At 42.7% G+C, this 16678-nt stretch overlaps 2 protein-coding genes across 11 annotated transcripts in view; one reads left to right on the top strand and one right to left on the bottom strand.

The window, feature by feature from the left end:
* The first annotated feature begins 117 nt into the window (after nucleotides 1-117).
* CLK1 (CDC like kinase 1) lies at nucleotides 118-14671 on the top strand. 5 transcript variants are annotated; one of them, XM_073306374.2, is made up of 13 exons: nucleotides 118-229; nucleotides 5315-5472; nucleotides 5708-5936; nucleotides 7355-7445; nucleotides 7833-7899; nucleotides 9010-9126; nucleotides 10991-11157; nucleotides 11233-11327; nucleotides 11418-11547; nucleotides 12002-12084; nucleotides 13183-13262; nucleotides 14192-14282; nucleotides 14369-14671. In XM_073306374.2, exons 2-13 carry the CDS (start codon nucleotides 5315-5317, stop codon nucleotides 14519-14521), a joined length of 1461 nt encoding a protein of 486 aa, XP_073162475.1. In that variant the 5' UTR covers nucleotides 118-229; the 3' UTR covers nucleotides 14522-14671. The 5 variants fall into 5 exon arrangements, with proteins under 5 accessions (XP_073162475.1, XP_073162473.1, XP_073162476.1 ...); XM_073306372.1 differs by lacking the exon at nucleotides 118-229 and adding an exon at nucleotides 3043-3207; XM_073306375.2 differs by lacking the exon at nucleotides 118-229 and adding an exon at nucleotides 3044-3207 and having other exon boundaries at nucleotides 14192-14247; nucleotides 14369-14486.
* Nucleotides 12000-16678, bottom strand: part of BZW1 (basic leucine zipper and W2 domains 1) — a 21526-nt gene continuing 16847 nt past the window's right edge. For all 6 annotated transcript variants that reach the window (XM_073306381.2, XM_073306382.2, XM_073306377.2 and 3 more), the window contains one exon: nucleotides 12000-16533. In XM_073306381.2, coding sequence (XP_073162482.1) covers nucleotides 16502-16533 — 32 coding nt within the window. In that variant the 3' untranslated portion in view covers nucleotides 12000-16501. The remainder of the gene's footprint in view (nucleotides 16534-16678) is intronic.

Genomic DNA, 16678 nt, shown 5'->3' with positions numbered 1-16678 from the left:
GTCCCTGCGGCCCCTAGGCGCTGGGTTGGCCAGGAACTGGGAGGCTCTGCGCACTGCCCCCAGCCCGAGTACCAGCGCCATAACTCCCATTGATCGGGAACCACAACCAGTGGGAGCTGCGGGGGGCGGTGTCTGTGGGCGCGAAGGCAGAGCACACTGTGCAGAGCTGCCTGGCCGCCCATGTATCTAGAGGCTGCAGGAACCTGGCGTCCGCTTCCTCAGAGCCACGGTAAGCATCACCAGGACCCCGCACCCCAACCCCCTGTCCCAGCCCAGAGTCCCCTTCTGCACCGCAAACCCCTTAACCCTCACTCCCCTGGCCCAGCCTGGATTCCCCTCCTGTACCCCAAACCCTTCATCCCCAGTCTCACCCGCAGCTGGAGCCCTCACCCCCCACCCCCCGTGCCCAACCCCTTGCCCCAGCCCAGAGTCCCCTCCTGCACCCCAAACCCCTCATCCCTGGCCCTACCCCAGCGCCCACACCTCAATCCCATACCCCCTCCGACATCTCAACCCCCTGCACCAGCCCACTGAAAGTGAGTGAGGGTGGGGAAGAATGAGTGACAGAGGGAGGGGGATGGAGCAACTGATGGGCGTGGCCTTCTCAGAAGGTGTGGGCTTTGTGTGGGGCCACGGAGAAGGGGTGGTGCAGGGGTGTTCAGTTTTGTGTGATTAGAAAGTTGGCAAATGGCAACCCTACTTGTAACTTCTACTTCTGGCCCTAGTAACCAATGGCAACAGCAGGTGCAGATGAAAGCAAGGGATTGTATGTTTGCCTGCCACACTGCCAGCAGGATCCCTTGATGCCTTTGAGGAGCGGTGGGCGCTGTCCGGGGTTCTCTGCTCGGTGTCCCCGTCCGGTTCCCTTCGTTTGACCCTTTGACCGCACTCCCGTCCCTGTTTTTCATTAGTTGTCCCCCGTAATTAGTTGGTTCTCCAGGCCCTGTGGATCTCCCCCTTAGGCTGTGGGGGGATCCTTTTGTAGTGGACGAGCTCTGCCCGCCCACGTCCTGGATTTCCCAATGGGACACTGCCAGCAGGATCCCTTGATGCCTTTGAGGAGCGGTGGGCGATGTCCGGGGTTCTCTGCTCGGTGTCCCCGTCCGGTTCCCTTCGTTTGACCCTTTGACCGCACTCCCGTCCCTGTTTTTCATTAGTTGTCCCCCATAATTGGTTGGTTCTCCAGGCCCTGTGGATCTCCCCCTTAGGCTGTGGGGGGATCCTTTTGTAGTGGACGAGCTCTGCCCGCCCACGTCCTGGATTCCCAATAGGACACTGCCAGCAGGATCCCTTGATGCCTTTGAGGAGCGGTGGGCGATGTCCGGGGTTCTCTGCTCGGTGTCCCCGTCCGGTTCCCTTCGTTTGACCCTTTGACCGCACTCCCGTCCCTGTTTTTCATTAGTTGTCCCCCATAATTGGTTGGTTCTCCAGGCCCTGTGGATCTCCCCCTTAGGCTGTGGGGGGATCCTTTTGTAGTGGACGAGCTCTGCCCGCCCACGTCCTGGATTCCCAATAGGACACTGCCAGCAGGATCCCTTGACGCCTTTGAGGAGCGGTGGGCGCTGTCTGGGGTTCTCTGCTCGGTGTCCCCATCTGGTTCCCTTCGTTTGACCCTTTGACTGCACTCCCGTCCCTGTTTTTCATTCATTGTCCCCCGTAATTAGTTGATTCTCCAGGCCCTGTGGATCTCCCCCTTCGGCTGGGGGGGGATCCTTTTGTAGTGGACGAGCTCTGCCTGCCCACGTCCTGGATTCCCAATAGGACACTGCCAGCAGGATCCCTTGACGCCTTTGAGGAGCGGTGGGCGCTGTCTGGGGTTCTCTGCTCGGTGTCCCCATCCGGTTCCCTTCGTTTGACCCTTTGACTGCACTCCCGTCCCTGCTTTTCATTAGTTGTTCCCCGTAATTAGTTGGCTCTCCAGGCCCTGTGGATCTCCCCCTTAGGCTGGGGGGGGCCTCCTTTCGTAGTGGACGAGCTCCGCCCGCCCACTTCCTGGATCCCAATAGGACACTGCCAGCAGGATGAAAATTTTCCTATGGTGCCAGACACTATTAGCATGAATAGTGCACTGCATCATGGCTACCCAGACCTGCAGTAAATTTTAAAAAAACATATAAGGTTCAAATCTAGTATCACAAGTTTGATTTCAAACCAAGACATAGTCATATATCTGTCCTTAAAAGAACATTGTTTGCAGTGTTCTTGCTGCTACAACACTGCATTGCCTCTGTATCTTTTCAGAAGTTGTTTGCAGTGCTGCTGTAGCCATATTGGTCCCAGGATATTAGAGACAAGGTGGGTGAGGTAATATCTTTTATTGGACCAACTTTTGTTGGTGAGAGAGACAAGCTTTCAAGCTACACCGAGCTCTTCTAGGAAAGGTTTTCAGAGTATGTTTACACTGCAATAAAAGGCCCCAAGCACCTAGTTACAGAGCTGACTTGCGATTACAAAGGTCTGGCCACAGGGCTAAAAACAGCAGTGTAGGTATTCGGGATTGGGCTGGAGCCCAGGCTCTGAGACACCATTACTCCCTTCCCGCAGGAGCCCAGAGCGGCCGGGGTCCAGCCTGAGCCCAGACACTGCAACTGTACAGCCCCACACGCCCAAACCCGCTGGCCTGGCCAGCCACCGGCCTTTCACGGCAGGGTAGCCATGGCCAGGGCGACACAGCTAAACACAAGCTGGAGCAGATCGCAGTCCCACATAACCAGTTCATCCCCTGTGGCGGGAAGGGGCCTGCTACCTCCTCGGCAGGGGTTGAACCCCCTTCCCCCGTCCGGCCCACTACCCCCTGCCCCTTTCTGGAGGCGTTCCCGGGAGGCACTGGCAAAAAAGGACGCGGTCCACGCGGCGCGCCAGTCGCGCAAACCGAGCGCCTCTCCCGGCAGCCCCAAACACGCCGCGTCCTTCAGCGAGCACCCCCCCCGCTGACGTCACTAAGCGCACCGCGCAAGTACAAACAGGCACGCGGCACGTTTTTTTCCGCGATTTGCGGGCACGCGCGCGGTGCTGAAGGGCGGGCGCGCCCCTCTCCCTCCCCGCAGAGGCGGTGAACGGGCCCGCGCATGCGCACCCCTGTGTGACGCGCATCGCTGCTCCAGAAGGTTCTCGCAGTCGGCGGCACCATTTTGTGCGTGTAGGGCGGACTCGGAGGCTCAGCAGCACTAGCAGACCCCTGAGGTAGCAGCGGCACCAGCCGGAGCGGTGAGTCGCTGGTTGGCGGTGGGGTAAAGGGGAGTGTGGGGGGTACTGATCCCCGTCCGTGTGTGTCTGTGGTGGGGGTGTCGTTTCCTGCCCCAATATAGCGGGGGGGGGGGCGGACAGATATCGCCGCCCCTGGCCTTGCTTGAAGCTCGGGTTATTGCCCCCGCCTCGGCACAGTGTCGCCGCCATTTGCCCCTGCACGGCTGGGCGGGGTCTTGTTGTTCCGTGGGTGCGGGTACGATCCTGATTTCGGCTCATGGAGCCGACCCACCCCGTGAAGGCTCGGCTGGGGTGGTTGTGGCCGTTAAATGCGTTAATCCGGGTATGAGCCGCCCCCCCCCCGCCGCCGCCGCCATGTTCTGTCTGCTCTGCCCTGGATGGCGAGAAAATGGCTGCGGCTGGTCCCGTGGGGGGAGGCGCCAGCCGCGGCCTGGCGGGGCCAGGGTACGCCCCTGCCTCGCCCCAAGGGCCTCCGATCGCCAGTGAGAGACCCGGCTGAAGCTCGTCCTCCCGCCCCATGGCGGGGCCGTGCTGCCTCGGCCGCCTGCCCAGCCACGCAGGGACGTGGTGGGCGCTCTGGGGGGCAGCTGCTGCTCCTGGGTATTGGGGCTCCGTGAGGGCGCGGGAGAGTGGCCGGGCCGGGGGGCTGCAAACCCGTCGAGACATTAGTGACTGCGCAGACCTGGAAGAGGCTTAACACGTGTAGCGAGGTGAGCTCAGTGGCCTGATTCTGCCTCGTTCGTGGAGAGTTACGGGGTCTCAGGAACAAGGCCCGATGCTGAGCGCCCATGGGAAGGGTTAGCTGAAGGTCCCCAGTCGAGAGTGAACGGGAATGTTGTTTTCCCTCCCCTGACTCATCAGAGTAATAAATTAGAGAGCATCTGAAAGTACAAGGGCGGCAGGATTGCTAGCGTTGGAGGCACAGCAAAAGCTCCAAACGGGGATATAGAGTGTCAGGTTCATATTTATGTTGGGGGGGGGGAGGGCAGGAGTGTGTGTTAGGAACTTGAATTGGTTTATGGTTGAAGGGTGGGCTAGGAGAGAAGCTTTGAGTGATATTTTTCCATTTCCTGCCTTTCTCTTTTTTGCAATAAATTAATCAGACTGAGTACATTTAAGCAGTTCACAGTGATGTTTTGGTAGAGGCTTGAGAACTTCTGGTAGATGTTGTAAGGGGAGGAAGGTTTGAAATACTTTCCTCATGGATTATATTTTCTAAATGTACAACCTGCCCTAAATTCTTATTACAATCTTCACTAATTGCTATATTTGCTTTCCACAACCAACTCTCTGTATAACTATTCATGAGTGATGTACCTGAGTATTCAGATTCTGACTTGTTAAATTTATTCACCTCAATTTGGACTATTGCTTATTATGTACTATATGACAGGTTTCAGAGTAACAGCCGTGTTAGTCTGTATTTGCAAAAAGGAGAAAAGCATCCGATGAAGTGAGCTGTAGCTCATGAAAGCTTATGCTCAAATAAATTGGTTAGTCTCTAAGGTGCCACAAGTACTCCTTTTCTTTTTATATACTATATGTATTTGTGGATAATCTAGGCACTATACCCAGGGGTACAGACACTCATTTCTTAACCTGTGTGTTATATAATTTTTTTTAACATTGGCTTTAATAAAATTTGTAAATATGTTAAAATACACAGAGTACCTTGCTAGCTTTTAAAGCATGCTGGCTAATAATTATGGATGTTGAGGTGAACAATTTTTGCTCAAAAATTGGATTTAATGGAGGGTGGAATTTGAAGGAATTTCCACTATGAACAACTCTGCAGACATGACTGAAGTTCTTAATGAGTGGTCCCTGCTAGAGTCAGAATATTTGAATTGATAGCATTTCCTATAAGAGGTTAGATTGTTGGTCCATGTCTATATGGATGTAGATGTCTTGAATTTTTTTTTTTTTTGAGACAAACACATTTAGGAGTGGAGCAAAAAGAATGCTATAAAACCGTAAAGTTCACTGGGAAGGCTATTTTAATCTCTGGCTGTTTAGATCAGTGTACTATTTATATTATATTGTATTGGTAAATTGTAACTGTATTTAGGATGTAATTTTAAAGCGGGAATTGGCTTGTCTGTGACAGATGCGGCATTCCAAACGAACCGAGTATCCTGATTGGGATGAAAAGGAAAGCTGGGATACCAGAAAATGCAGCAGCAGCCATAAGAGAAAGAAGAGATCACACAGCAGTGCACGGGAGAACAAGCGCTGCAAACATAATCACTCCAAAGTTTGTGATAGGTAAATAAATTTTGGATTTTTAATCATGGTAAACTGCTAAGCCTTTGTTGTAAGAACTGTTAAGTTTAAATTTCAGTAAGTAGATAAGCAGATCTGTTAACTTATTTTGTTAATATTTTCTTGATGCAGTATTTTGTAGATATTTAAAGAGTGAAGCCTTCCAGTAGGAATTGTCTTAATGATTCCACTTAACATAAAGTGATGTCGATTAAATTCATTTGTTTTTTATTTCTAGTCATTATTCGGAAGCCAGCTCCGTAAATGAAAGAGATCATCATGACCGGCGTTACATTGAAGAATATAGAAGTGATTACAGTCAAGTGTATGAAAATGGGCACCATCACAGAGATCACGAAAATGGTTATCACAACCACAGTAGCAAGTCTTCAGGCCATAGTGGGAGGAGTAGCTATAAAAGAAAACACAAGACATATCACAGTGCCTCACATCATCATTCACAAATGGTATGAGTAATTTTTTAAACTTTTGATTTTTTTTATTTTTTTTTTTTGGGAGGATAACTTCTCATCTGAGCAGTAGCAGTCAAGTGTGCGAGTTCGGGAAGGTCTTATTTCTAATATTCATATTAATTATTCTTTCTGTTAGATTTTTTTTCCCCCTTGGATGAGAAGTTTCTGTATCACACAGATATACTCGCTAAACCCTAGAGCATATAATTGTTTATCAGATAGAATTCCACTGATGAATGAGTAATAACCACTGACTAATCACCTTTATTTAATAATTACCTGAAACATAGGTATTGCCCCTCATATATCTTAAAATGTAAGTCTTCATTCGTCATGAAAGGTACATATTTCCATCTTGCTCAAAATCCAAACCATTTATATGCAAGCTATTACTTATATTTACTTTTGTTAAACTTAGTAACTTTAATGATCTTGAAATAACAAGGAGAGACATATGTGCAGTCAAGTTTTTTTTTGCAACTGTTAATTAACAAAATGTCTGATAAACAAGTGCAGTATTGTTTTGAGTATCTGACATGCATGCTGCCTATCCACTGGCAGGGCATCCTGTCTGATCTCTTAATGTAGTTGTGCTTAACTTCAGTTGACAGAACAGTTGAAGACAATATGGTTTATACCAGTGGTTCTCAAACTTTTGTACTGGTGACCCCTTTCACATAGTAAGCCTCTGAGTGCGACCCCCCCCCCCCATATATAAAAATGTGTTTTTAATTTATAACACCATTATAAATGCTGGAGGGAAAAAGTGGGGTTTGGGGTGGAGGTTTACAGCTTGTGACACCCCCCCTTCCCATGTAGTAACCTCGCGACCCCCCAGTTTGAGAACCCCTGGTTTATACTTTTGATAACTCTTTAATTGAAGCCGTCTGGAGTAGATTTATCTTTTTGTGACTTTTTTTATTCTGAACTATTACTCAAGAAGAATGTTTAATTCAGATGAATACTTTAAACTCAGATTTGTTTAACTTGGGTATCCTAATTTGGCCACAAGGCTATTTTATATAGACAAGTAAATATTAAATCCTGCTGTTTTACAGCATTAGACTTGCAAATAAGGACACTGCAATCCTAAAATAAATTTCAGTGCTTCAAGTGAACCATTTTTTTAAAAGAAAAAACAAATGTGTTGTAATTTTTTGTTGCCTTGCCACTTTGAGTATCTTATCTGAAAATCTGTTCCTTGCCATGTTTTTCTCCTGTAACATAAACTATGTGCCCTGTGAATTTCTGGGGACTGAATTTGAAATTGCTCCTGCCAACCGTTTGTGGCCTGGCGCGTATCTGAATGCCTGAATATCTCCCCGCTGAATGAATTTCGTATTCTGCCCTGAATTCACTCGGGTATATTGATTGGCTGGACGATCTTGGTGCCGCCCACATGCCGTTTCCAGAAGAGTCACCGAAGGAAAAGATCCAGGAGTGTAGAGGATGATGAGGAGGGTCACCTGATCTGTCAGAGTGGAGACGTACTAAGTGCAAGATGTATAGAATATTTTTCAAAATTTATTAACTTTTCAGATAGAATAATTTCTTTTAGAATAAGATGTCAGGGGCTTTGGAAGTCTTTTTCTTTCTTTCTTGATTTTTTTTATTTTTTTTGCTTTTGTGGGGGGGTTGTTTTTCTTTTTCTCTAGAAATTAAACATTGATATTCATTTTCCAAAACAGTAAATGAAGTTAATGAAATTTGGAATGACATAGCTGTAACTGTTTTGATGAGTTCAATAAAATAAATATTCTAGTTTAGAGATGTTTAGTTACACTTTTATAGAGGCACAGCCTAGATTAATCTGCATTGATAGAATTTAGTTTTGTGAATAACTAATTAGAATATCACTACTTCTTTGATTGAGATTTTTTTCTCTTTTAGATGAAATTATTGCTACTCTGGGCGAAGGTGCTTTTGGAAAAGTAGTGGAGTGCATAGATCACAAAGCGTAAGTAATTTTTTCTTATAAATGTAACTTTCTTGTCAGTGCCAGCCTGGCCTAGTTTACAAAACAGTTTCAAATTTGTAGTGAATATATATTGACATTTTATGTGAACCTTTTAAAAAAATTTTTTTTGGCTGGTTAGTTTTCTTGAGTGTCTTTATACTCATTGTTTTTCTATTTATATATAATGGCACTGATACAGACAAACTACAGTTCATCCTTGACCAGTTAGAGGATCCCATTATGCTACAGCTGTCTGTACGTGACTTCCATTTTGATTCATTGAGAGTTGTTCACGTGCATCTCTGAGGAATCTCATTTCTATAGAACAATAAACAGCATGATTTAAACAGTTTACTCTTCTCTATCACACAGTTGCAAGGTTACTGTTTATGAAGGTGCAGTCTGATTTAATATTTGGATTATCTGTATATAACAAGCACTTGATGACTCAAGAATACATACATTTGCATTCAATTTAATGGACTGCATAATTGACAGTCAATAGTACCTGTTTGTATCTATAATTATTGTGGAATCCAGTCTACACTCTTATTGGTTACATAATTCAGTTGTAGATACCTTATTCCAGAATGTAATTTTTACTTGCTTATGACATTGAAGAGAACTGTATATCCAATTTCTGACTATTCCAAGTTTTAAGATGGCTGACATACACCACATCTTAGTATATCAAACTTTTATCCAATGCTAACCTGGGACAGAGAGAGACACGTGTATATAGTCTGTAACCTGCTATCATGACTTTATTTTAGTACATAACAAAGACTAAAAATAAAGTGGTAGGATAAAATCAAACTTCTCAAACTGAGATGCAACATAATTTATGATTGGGCATATTTAACACATTAGAAAGAAAATAATTAGTGGAGAAAATTGATAAGTTTTGTGTCTGAATGTATGAACCTTTATGTTCTTTTAAAAATAGGTTTAAGGATGAAAAGCACTAAAATCATGTTGTGATAATTTGCTAGTTAGCTGGGAGTTTTGCAGTTGAATTCTGCTGTAAAGGAAGCTTGTGTGAGGTGTTATGGTGGTTGTGTTTATAGTTCTGCAGTTGTCTATAACCATTCAAAAACTTTTATTTTACAGGGAAGGTAGACACGTAGCAGTGAAAATAGTAAAAAATGTTGATAGATATTGTGAAGCAGCTCGTTCAGAAATACAGGTATTGGAGCATTTAAATGCATCAGATCCCAAGAGCACATTGTAAGTATAGAATTAGAATGGAAGATATTTTAGTTTTTAGGATTTCTTCCTTCCTTTGACTCTTTTCTAAAATTCCTCTGACTTTCTTAAACCATAATTGTAATATTAAAATTAAGTACTAAGATTGACATTGTACTACCTAAATAATGCAATAACCTTATTCTGTTAATTCCTTCCTTTGTCTCCAATGCTTATTATCTTCCCCAGTGTCCTATCTCATTATTAATCTAGATTTTTAAACCCTTCGGTGTAGGGGACTGTATTTTTACTTGCTATTTAATTATGTATGCTTCTGGCCCTCCACAAAATTATTTCTGTTTGTGGTTTCAGAGTAGCAGCTGTGTTAGTCTGTATCCGTAAAAAGAACAGGAGTGCTTGTGGCACCTTAGAGACTAACACATTTATTAGAGCATAAGCTTTCGTGAGCTACAGCTCGCTTCATCGGATGCATGTAGTGGGGAGATTTTTATATACACAGAGAACATGAAACAATGGGTGTTACCATACACACTGTAACAAGTGATCAGGAAAGGTGAGCTATTACCAGCAGGAGAGCGGGGAAGGGGGACCTTTTGTAGTGATGATCAAGGTGGGCCATTTCCAGCAGTTGACAAGAACAGTAGGAGGGGAAATAGTTTTTGTTAGTTGTATCCAGTTTGCAAATCAATTCCAATTCAGCAGTCTCAATCTCTTTGGTCACTCGATTAGACCTAAAAGTGGCAATTCTTCAACAAAAAAACTTCAAAAACAGACTCCAACAAGAGACTGCTGGATTGGAATTAATTTGCAAGCTGGACACCATTAACTTAGGCTTGAATAAAGACAGGGAGTGGATGTGTCATTACACAAAGTAAAACTATTTCCCCATGTTTATTCCTCCACACCCCCCCCCCCCCCCCCCCCCGTTCCTCACATGTTCTTGAGAACTGCTGGAAATGGTCCACCTTTATTATCACTACAAAAGGTTTTTTTTCCTCTCCGGCTGGTAATAGCTCACCTTACTTGATCACTCTTGTTACAGTGTGTATGGTAACACCCATTGTTTCATGTTCTCTGTATAGATTCTTCACAGAATCTCTCTGTCAGCATGGCTCTGTCAGATCTCTCAGGCACCACCATGCTGGAGAGCCTTAGGCAGCTTGCACAGTGCTCTCTTCTCCACCTTTCCTTGAAAGGCTTTTTTTTAAACTTTTGATCTCAAATCTCCCATCATGGTAAAATGGCTGTCAGGGGTTCTCAAACTTTTTCTTTCTGAGCCAGCATGTGTACTCCCCCATGCTATAAAAACTCCACAGCCTACAACTATTGTTTTTCTGCATATAAGAGCCAGGGCCAGCATTATGGGGTGGCAAGCAGGGCAGTTTCCTAGGGGACCCTGCAAATCTAAGTTGCTCAGGCTTCGGCTTCAGCCCCGGGTGGCGGGGCTTGGGTCACCAGTCTTCAGCCCCATGTGGTGGGGCTTCGGCTTTCAGCCTTTGATCCCCAACAAGTTTAATGACAGCCCTGCTTGGCGGTGCCCCCAACCCCAGGAGGTCCCGGACTGCTGGTTGAGAACCACTAGGCTGTGTCACTTTGAAGTGGAGCTTGAAAGTGTGCAGTTGGCTTGTGGTTGTCCCTGATGTCAGCTGGGAGATTGCTTATCTGTAATTGTTGTGTTGCCTTCCCTTTAATTCTTCTAGCTCCCAGTTAAGCTAGAACAATACATTCAAACAGGAAAATCTTACTATATATTGGGATAATAACTGCATGCTCTCTGTTCAGGTCAAGTACTGATATGCCTGCTGATACAGCCATTTTATGTAAACACTTGACATAGCATATCTGCTGTATTACAGTACATTTTACCGGGTATTTTTGTTTACAGTCGCTGTGTACAGATGTTGGAATGGTTTGAACATCACGGTCATGTTTGCATTGTTTTTGAACTACTGGGACTCAGTACCTACGACTTTATTAAAGAGAACAGTTTTTTGCCATTTCGGCTTGACCACATTAGGAAGATGGCATATCAGATTTGCAAATCTGTAAACTGTAAGTATGTTTAATATTTTTCAGTTGTTGAAATTATTCTTTAAATAGCTTGCTAATTTTCATTTTCTCTTGCAGTTTTACACTTGAACAGATTGACTCATACAGATCTGAAGCCTGAAAATATTTTATTTGTGAAGTCTGACTATGTAGAAGAGTATAACCCCAAACTGGTAAATCTGTAGTTTCAAATTGTTCTCGCTACAACATATCTCTGGGGCTTATTCTGTTCATACATTTAATGCTGTATATTTCATTTTTAGAAACGTGATGAACGCACACTAAAAAATCCAGACATCAAAATTGTGGACTTTGGAAGTGCAACATATGATGACGAACATCACAGTACTCTAGTGTCTACAAGACATTACAGAGCTCCTGAAGTTATTTTAGGTCAGAAAACACTTTTTTAACTTCAAACCAGCTTATTTAGAAAAACTGAATTTTTAGTAATTTCTACTCTTGTCTGCAGTGCTTGTTAATTCTGAAGCACCTTTTTGTTACATTATTGCCCTAAGTAGTCATTCTGATACGCAGCATTTTTTGAGGTCAGTTTGCATTTTCAGACCAAGTCTACTTTTTCTAGAGCTGGTGTTGCTTCAGAGGATAGTTTAACATTTTGGCAAACTTATACTGGCTTTCTATGCCCTAGGCCATTTACTTGCTAGCAAGAGAACTCTGCTTTCAGTTGCCCTCATAGTATAATGGATATCAGTTGTTTAATTTACTAATCTGTCTACATCACCACTTGGGAGTAGGTTAACTGCTTAATATCACTTAAAGGGTATTGCTTCCCCCCCCTCCCAAAATGGATATGAATCTTGCAATTTTTTTTTTTTTTTGACAGCCCTGGGATGGTCACAACCTTGTGATGTTTGGAGCATAGGCTGTATTCTCATAGAGTATTACCTTGGATTCACGGTATTTCCGGTAGGTAACTATAAATTTTTTATATGCGGGGGAATACTTTTCTATAGCCATTCTGATGGTGAGGAAACCATTTGTCCTTTTCTTTTGTAATGGGAACATAAAGAAGAGAACATACAGCTGCACAGAAATGACCCCTGTTCACTGTGAAGCTTCTCTCTGCCTATGTAGGCACATATAGTATGCTACCAACATGGTTGATACATTAAAAAAATTCCAAAATCCAGCTTGTTCTCACTGTATGTCACTTATGGATCAGAAAAGTTGTCTTCAGCAAATAGATTCAAGATCCTAAATCCATAACTAAAATATGTAGCTTTAAAATTGAAACATGAGTAAAACAGTGGCCCCTTTAATTTCCAGTCCCAGAGTTCATGCTTTTGTTTCCCTTGCAGTAGTTTAGGTACATTGCTTGGGCATGTCCAAGTCTTAGCAGGTATAAAGCTTTACTGAGGCAATGCAACTGTAAGCTTTATTTTAATGACTGTGTTGTAGCAAGCTATGCTGAAGTTGTATTTCTAAACACATTTCATTTTAAAAATGACCCAAAAAAGGCCAGTCTCCTGGATGTGCTTGTAGTAGGAACAAGTTGTTATGGGAGAGAAGGTAGCTTTTAAAAATAAAGCTTTAATACTTTAGCCTTGCTTAACTGCTTTAGTATCAGAGCTGGGTGGGACTCTGTTTCTAAGTTTAGATGAAAACATAAAGCTTCCATTAAACTTTCTTCTTTGACCAACTCTATTAAAACAGCCCACCACCTCAAATGCTAATACTGAAGGCTGATACTGGTATTTTTTAACTTAATCTGCCAATGTGAGGAAAGTGTTTCTTAGTTTTGTGATAACATTTAGTTGTAAATGATTTGTGGAAGTTGACCTCTACAAATAAGCTTCTGACAAGTGAAAAGCCAAGGAAGTACAGTTGTCAAAATATGAATTGGAAAACTTGACAATTGTATATTAATCCACACATCTACTTAATGGTTTTTCTGCAGTTAACTTGGGGGGGGGGAACAAAACACCTTAGCATCTCTTCCTGAATAGACTTTTTTAAACAAATTAGAGGAGGGTAATAAGCTTAACTCTTCTACTCTTTCTTTAGACACATGATAGTAAAGAGCATTTGGCAATGATGGAGAGAATACTGGGGCCTTTACCAATTCACATGATAGAGAAGACCAGGTAATTATACTCAAACCTGTTTGCTTTATAATGGTTTAAAATCAAGTAGATTTTAATTTCATCTAAGTTAAAGTTCCAGTTCGTATGTTGGTTAGATATCCAGAGTTGTGGCTGAGAACAGCAATGTTCTGCTTTCCTGGGGCTGTAGAAAATGCACAAGTGTCTGAGGGGCATAGATATCTCAGGACAGTGTAATATTGACTTGAGCTAACGCCAAAAAAACCCCCCCAAAACAAAAACCTGCTTACCTCTAGCTACCTATGCTGGCTGCAGAGTTCTGCTTCCAGTGTGATGGTCTGCAGAGGGTGGGTGGGTAGGCCTTCAGAAAGGTGGCTTCTATGCACTACCCTTTCTGCATGGTTGAGGCTGGACCTAGGTGAAAGTTGGCAAATGAGCACTGACTTACTGTACTAAGAAAAGACAGGAATGGAACCTCAGCACAGGTATCTTCATCCTGACATGGGGGTGCTTGAGCTAGGTACTACTTTCTTATTTACTGACAGGGACAAATGAATTGAGTACAGTATTTTTAAATTGATTTCCATAATTAAACTGTCTTCTGGTCCAGGTTTACCTCACCTCAGGCTGAAATAGGTCAAATGTCAGTTATGTACAGATACATTGCAAAGGATAATTGATCTGAGTCAAACCTGTTCAAAACAAATACCCTGTTTTCTTCACTTGTCCACATCTTTCTGCTCTGTCTTCTGATGTGTCAGGGGTGAGATATGTGATTAGATTAGCCTGGTTCATCCATTTCTATATGATAGCATATCTGTTCTTTAAGTGTTGTTACCTTCTAAAAACTGCATCGTGAAAGTATTAACAATATACACTTCTAGCCTCTTCCCAAAGGATTAGTTGATGGTCATATTACTGTTTTAGAACATTGGTTTGTGATTGCCTCTCAAACAATTTTTAATCTGCAGGAAGCGCAAGTATTTCCACCATAACCAATTGGACTGGGATGAACATAGTTCTGCAGGTAGATATGTTTCAAGACGCTGTAAACCACTTAAGGTAAGAGTTGATAACTTTGTTCGATGAAGAAGAAAAAAATTAAGTTTCCTCCACTAACATTGCTTTTTTTCCCTCCCCTTTTTTAGGAGTTCATGCTTTGTCAAGATTTGGACCATGAGAATCTGTTTGACCTCATTCAAAAAATGTTGGAGTATGACCCAGCCAAGAGAATTACTCTTGATGAGGCCTTGACCCATCCTTTCTTTTCTGCCCTAAAGCAGGAAACTCTATACTTGTAGTTCTCCAGAGCAGATATAGACTGTGTCAGTCAACAAAACATAAGATTTATTTATTTTGTACAGTTAGCTTTGTAAATGTCCTGTTTGTATCATGACCATGTTTCTTATTTGAACACTTAAGTTTATTTCAATAAAGCTGCTTGAAATGGCTTCTATGCAGCAGTAGTGGTTCCTAGACTGTTAATGATTAAAGTTTATTACTGTGTTCAACAGGGTGGTTGGTTTAGCACTTCCTGTGCTGAAGCAGGAAAAGATGTTTACAACAAAGCCTATAGGTATAAGGTAATGAGCACTTACTAAAGCTGATTTAGAAGTGAGGGTACACTTGAGTCACCAACAGCTGTGGGGCCAATAAACTAGTCTACCTCACCTGCTCATTTATCTTATGTAAGGAGCTAGATAGGGCATTTGCTGTATTTTAAGCTAGTTTCACCATTATGCCAAGGAAGCTGTACCTCTAGTATCAGAGGGAAAAAGGTGGAAAAATTAAAAACAGTGATCAAACTAGATTAAGAGTGGACAATTCAGGTTTGGAAGAGTATTGAATTTGTAAAACTCAGGAAGGTTTATACCATATAGCACAAGTTAACTTTGATTTGGCAAAACTGAAGGATGGACTTTATTTTAAAAAAATCCTTAGAAGACAAGTTACAAAGGAAGCAGATCACTACAGTAGAAACCTATTGAATACATGTGTGCCAAAGTTCTACCAAGATCACTCTAACAAGTACTTCACTCACAATGGGAATTTTCATTAGGTTCTGACAACATGGCTCCAAAGGTCTCCCTATTCTTGATTCAACAAGGATGTCCTGAGAAAGTGATACCATTAAGAATCTAGACATTTCAGTGTTTAGCATAGCTGGGTTTTTGAAAACAGGTAGCATTAGTAAGCCTATTGCCACAAGATGCATGTGCATAGTATGTCTTAAATGCATGGCCTTTAGAAGGTAGGATTAACACTATAGAAACTCAGTGATATGAGGGGAAAGGGTTTGGTTTGAGGTGAAGCAGAAATTAGCAGTGAGACCCTGAGCAGTACCACTGAACAGTAGTTTGCCTTTAGTAAAAAATTAAAACTGCAGCTACACTTTGACTTTTTGGTCTCTCCCTTTGCTATTGGAGATGTTAATTATGCATTTTTATAGCATGAGTTCTAGTGATCCATAACCAATAAGAGTACATGGCATTAAAACTTGAGGGCAAGTTTAATAGGCATGTGACAGCTAGTAGGCTTGCTTTGCTTGGCAGGAGAAAAAAAAGTTTGACTACAGAATCTTGCCAGCTAGGGTCAGGTGTATGAGAGTTATCTTCCACTTGAATGGCAAAACTAGGGATCTAGAAGTTGTACAGAAACAAATTTAAGTTCTTAGGCATTTTTGGCAGCCCCCCCATATAAAAGGCTAGCCAATACCTATTTAGAGTATTACTTTGAAGAACATACCTGCATAAGCCAGTGCTTGTGAAATCAAGAGACTTACATAGAGAAGCTATTTCCATAGCAGTTAGTACAATTTCTCAAGTTTCATGCCAAATCACTTCTGTCCCCCATGGCCTTTTGGAGGTGAGACACATGTATAGTTTAATTTGCAAACAATTTCCATAACAAATCTCATTTACCAAATTATGACTACCTGTAAATGTTTATATAGAAAACCCAAGATAAAATGATTTGTGGTTGTGGAAGGCCTTACTTACATTATTACAGTAGAAAATACAGGAGGTAGAAACATAACTGAAAGGACTAATGCAATGTTAGAGTCAAATCTATAGCTCCTGTAAGCTACTTAAAACATGGTTTTAAAAACTAAAACCAGTATCTTCAATAACTATAGAAAACAGTTAAAATAAATTTGCTATGAGAGTCCTTGTATCATGCTTGATACAGGGAGGTAGGATGTAAGAACCAAAAAAGGACACACAAGACATGACATTTATCTACAGCTCCTGTTTGCTTTACTGAGGACACAGTTTCACAAGTCAGTCACCCTCTTCAGTTTCTGACTCGGACTCTGAAAAGAAAAAAAAAATTAGGAGATTGAACATTGGTTAACTCATGTTGCATAGTCCACATTTCTTTCAAAAACAAACTAATAGGATAGTGCCAGCTCAGCCTAAAACACTATTTTGCATTTCAAAAGGGTATGTGATACTACA

The sequence above is a fragment of the Lepidochelys kempii genome, chromosome 11, assembly GCF_965140285.1.
Source record: "Lepidochelys kempii isolate rLepKem1 chromosome 11, rLepKem1.hap1, whole genome shotgun sequence".
Lineage (NCBI taxonomy): Eukaryota > Metazoa > Chordata > Testudines > Cheloniidae > Lepidochelys > Lepidochelys kempii.
This window is presented reverse-complemented; position numbering and strand designations above follow the sequence as displayed.

What these genes read in the sequence shown, in the direction of transcription:
- CLK1 (XM_073306374.2), top strand. Translation starts at nt 5,315, where the DNA reads ATGCGGCATTCCAAACGAACCGAGTATCCTGATTGGGATGAAAAGGAA. An exon ending in AGACGTACTAAGTGCAAGAT is followed by an intron (nt 7,446 to 7,832) that starts GTATAGAATATT and finishes TTTCTCTTTTAG; the next exon opens with ATGAAATTATTGCTACTCTG. An exon ending in GAGTGCATAGATCACAAAGC is followed by an intron (nt 7,900 to 9,009) that starts GTAAGTAATTTT and finishes TTTATTTTACAG; the next exon opens with GGAAGGTAGACACGTAGCAG.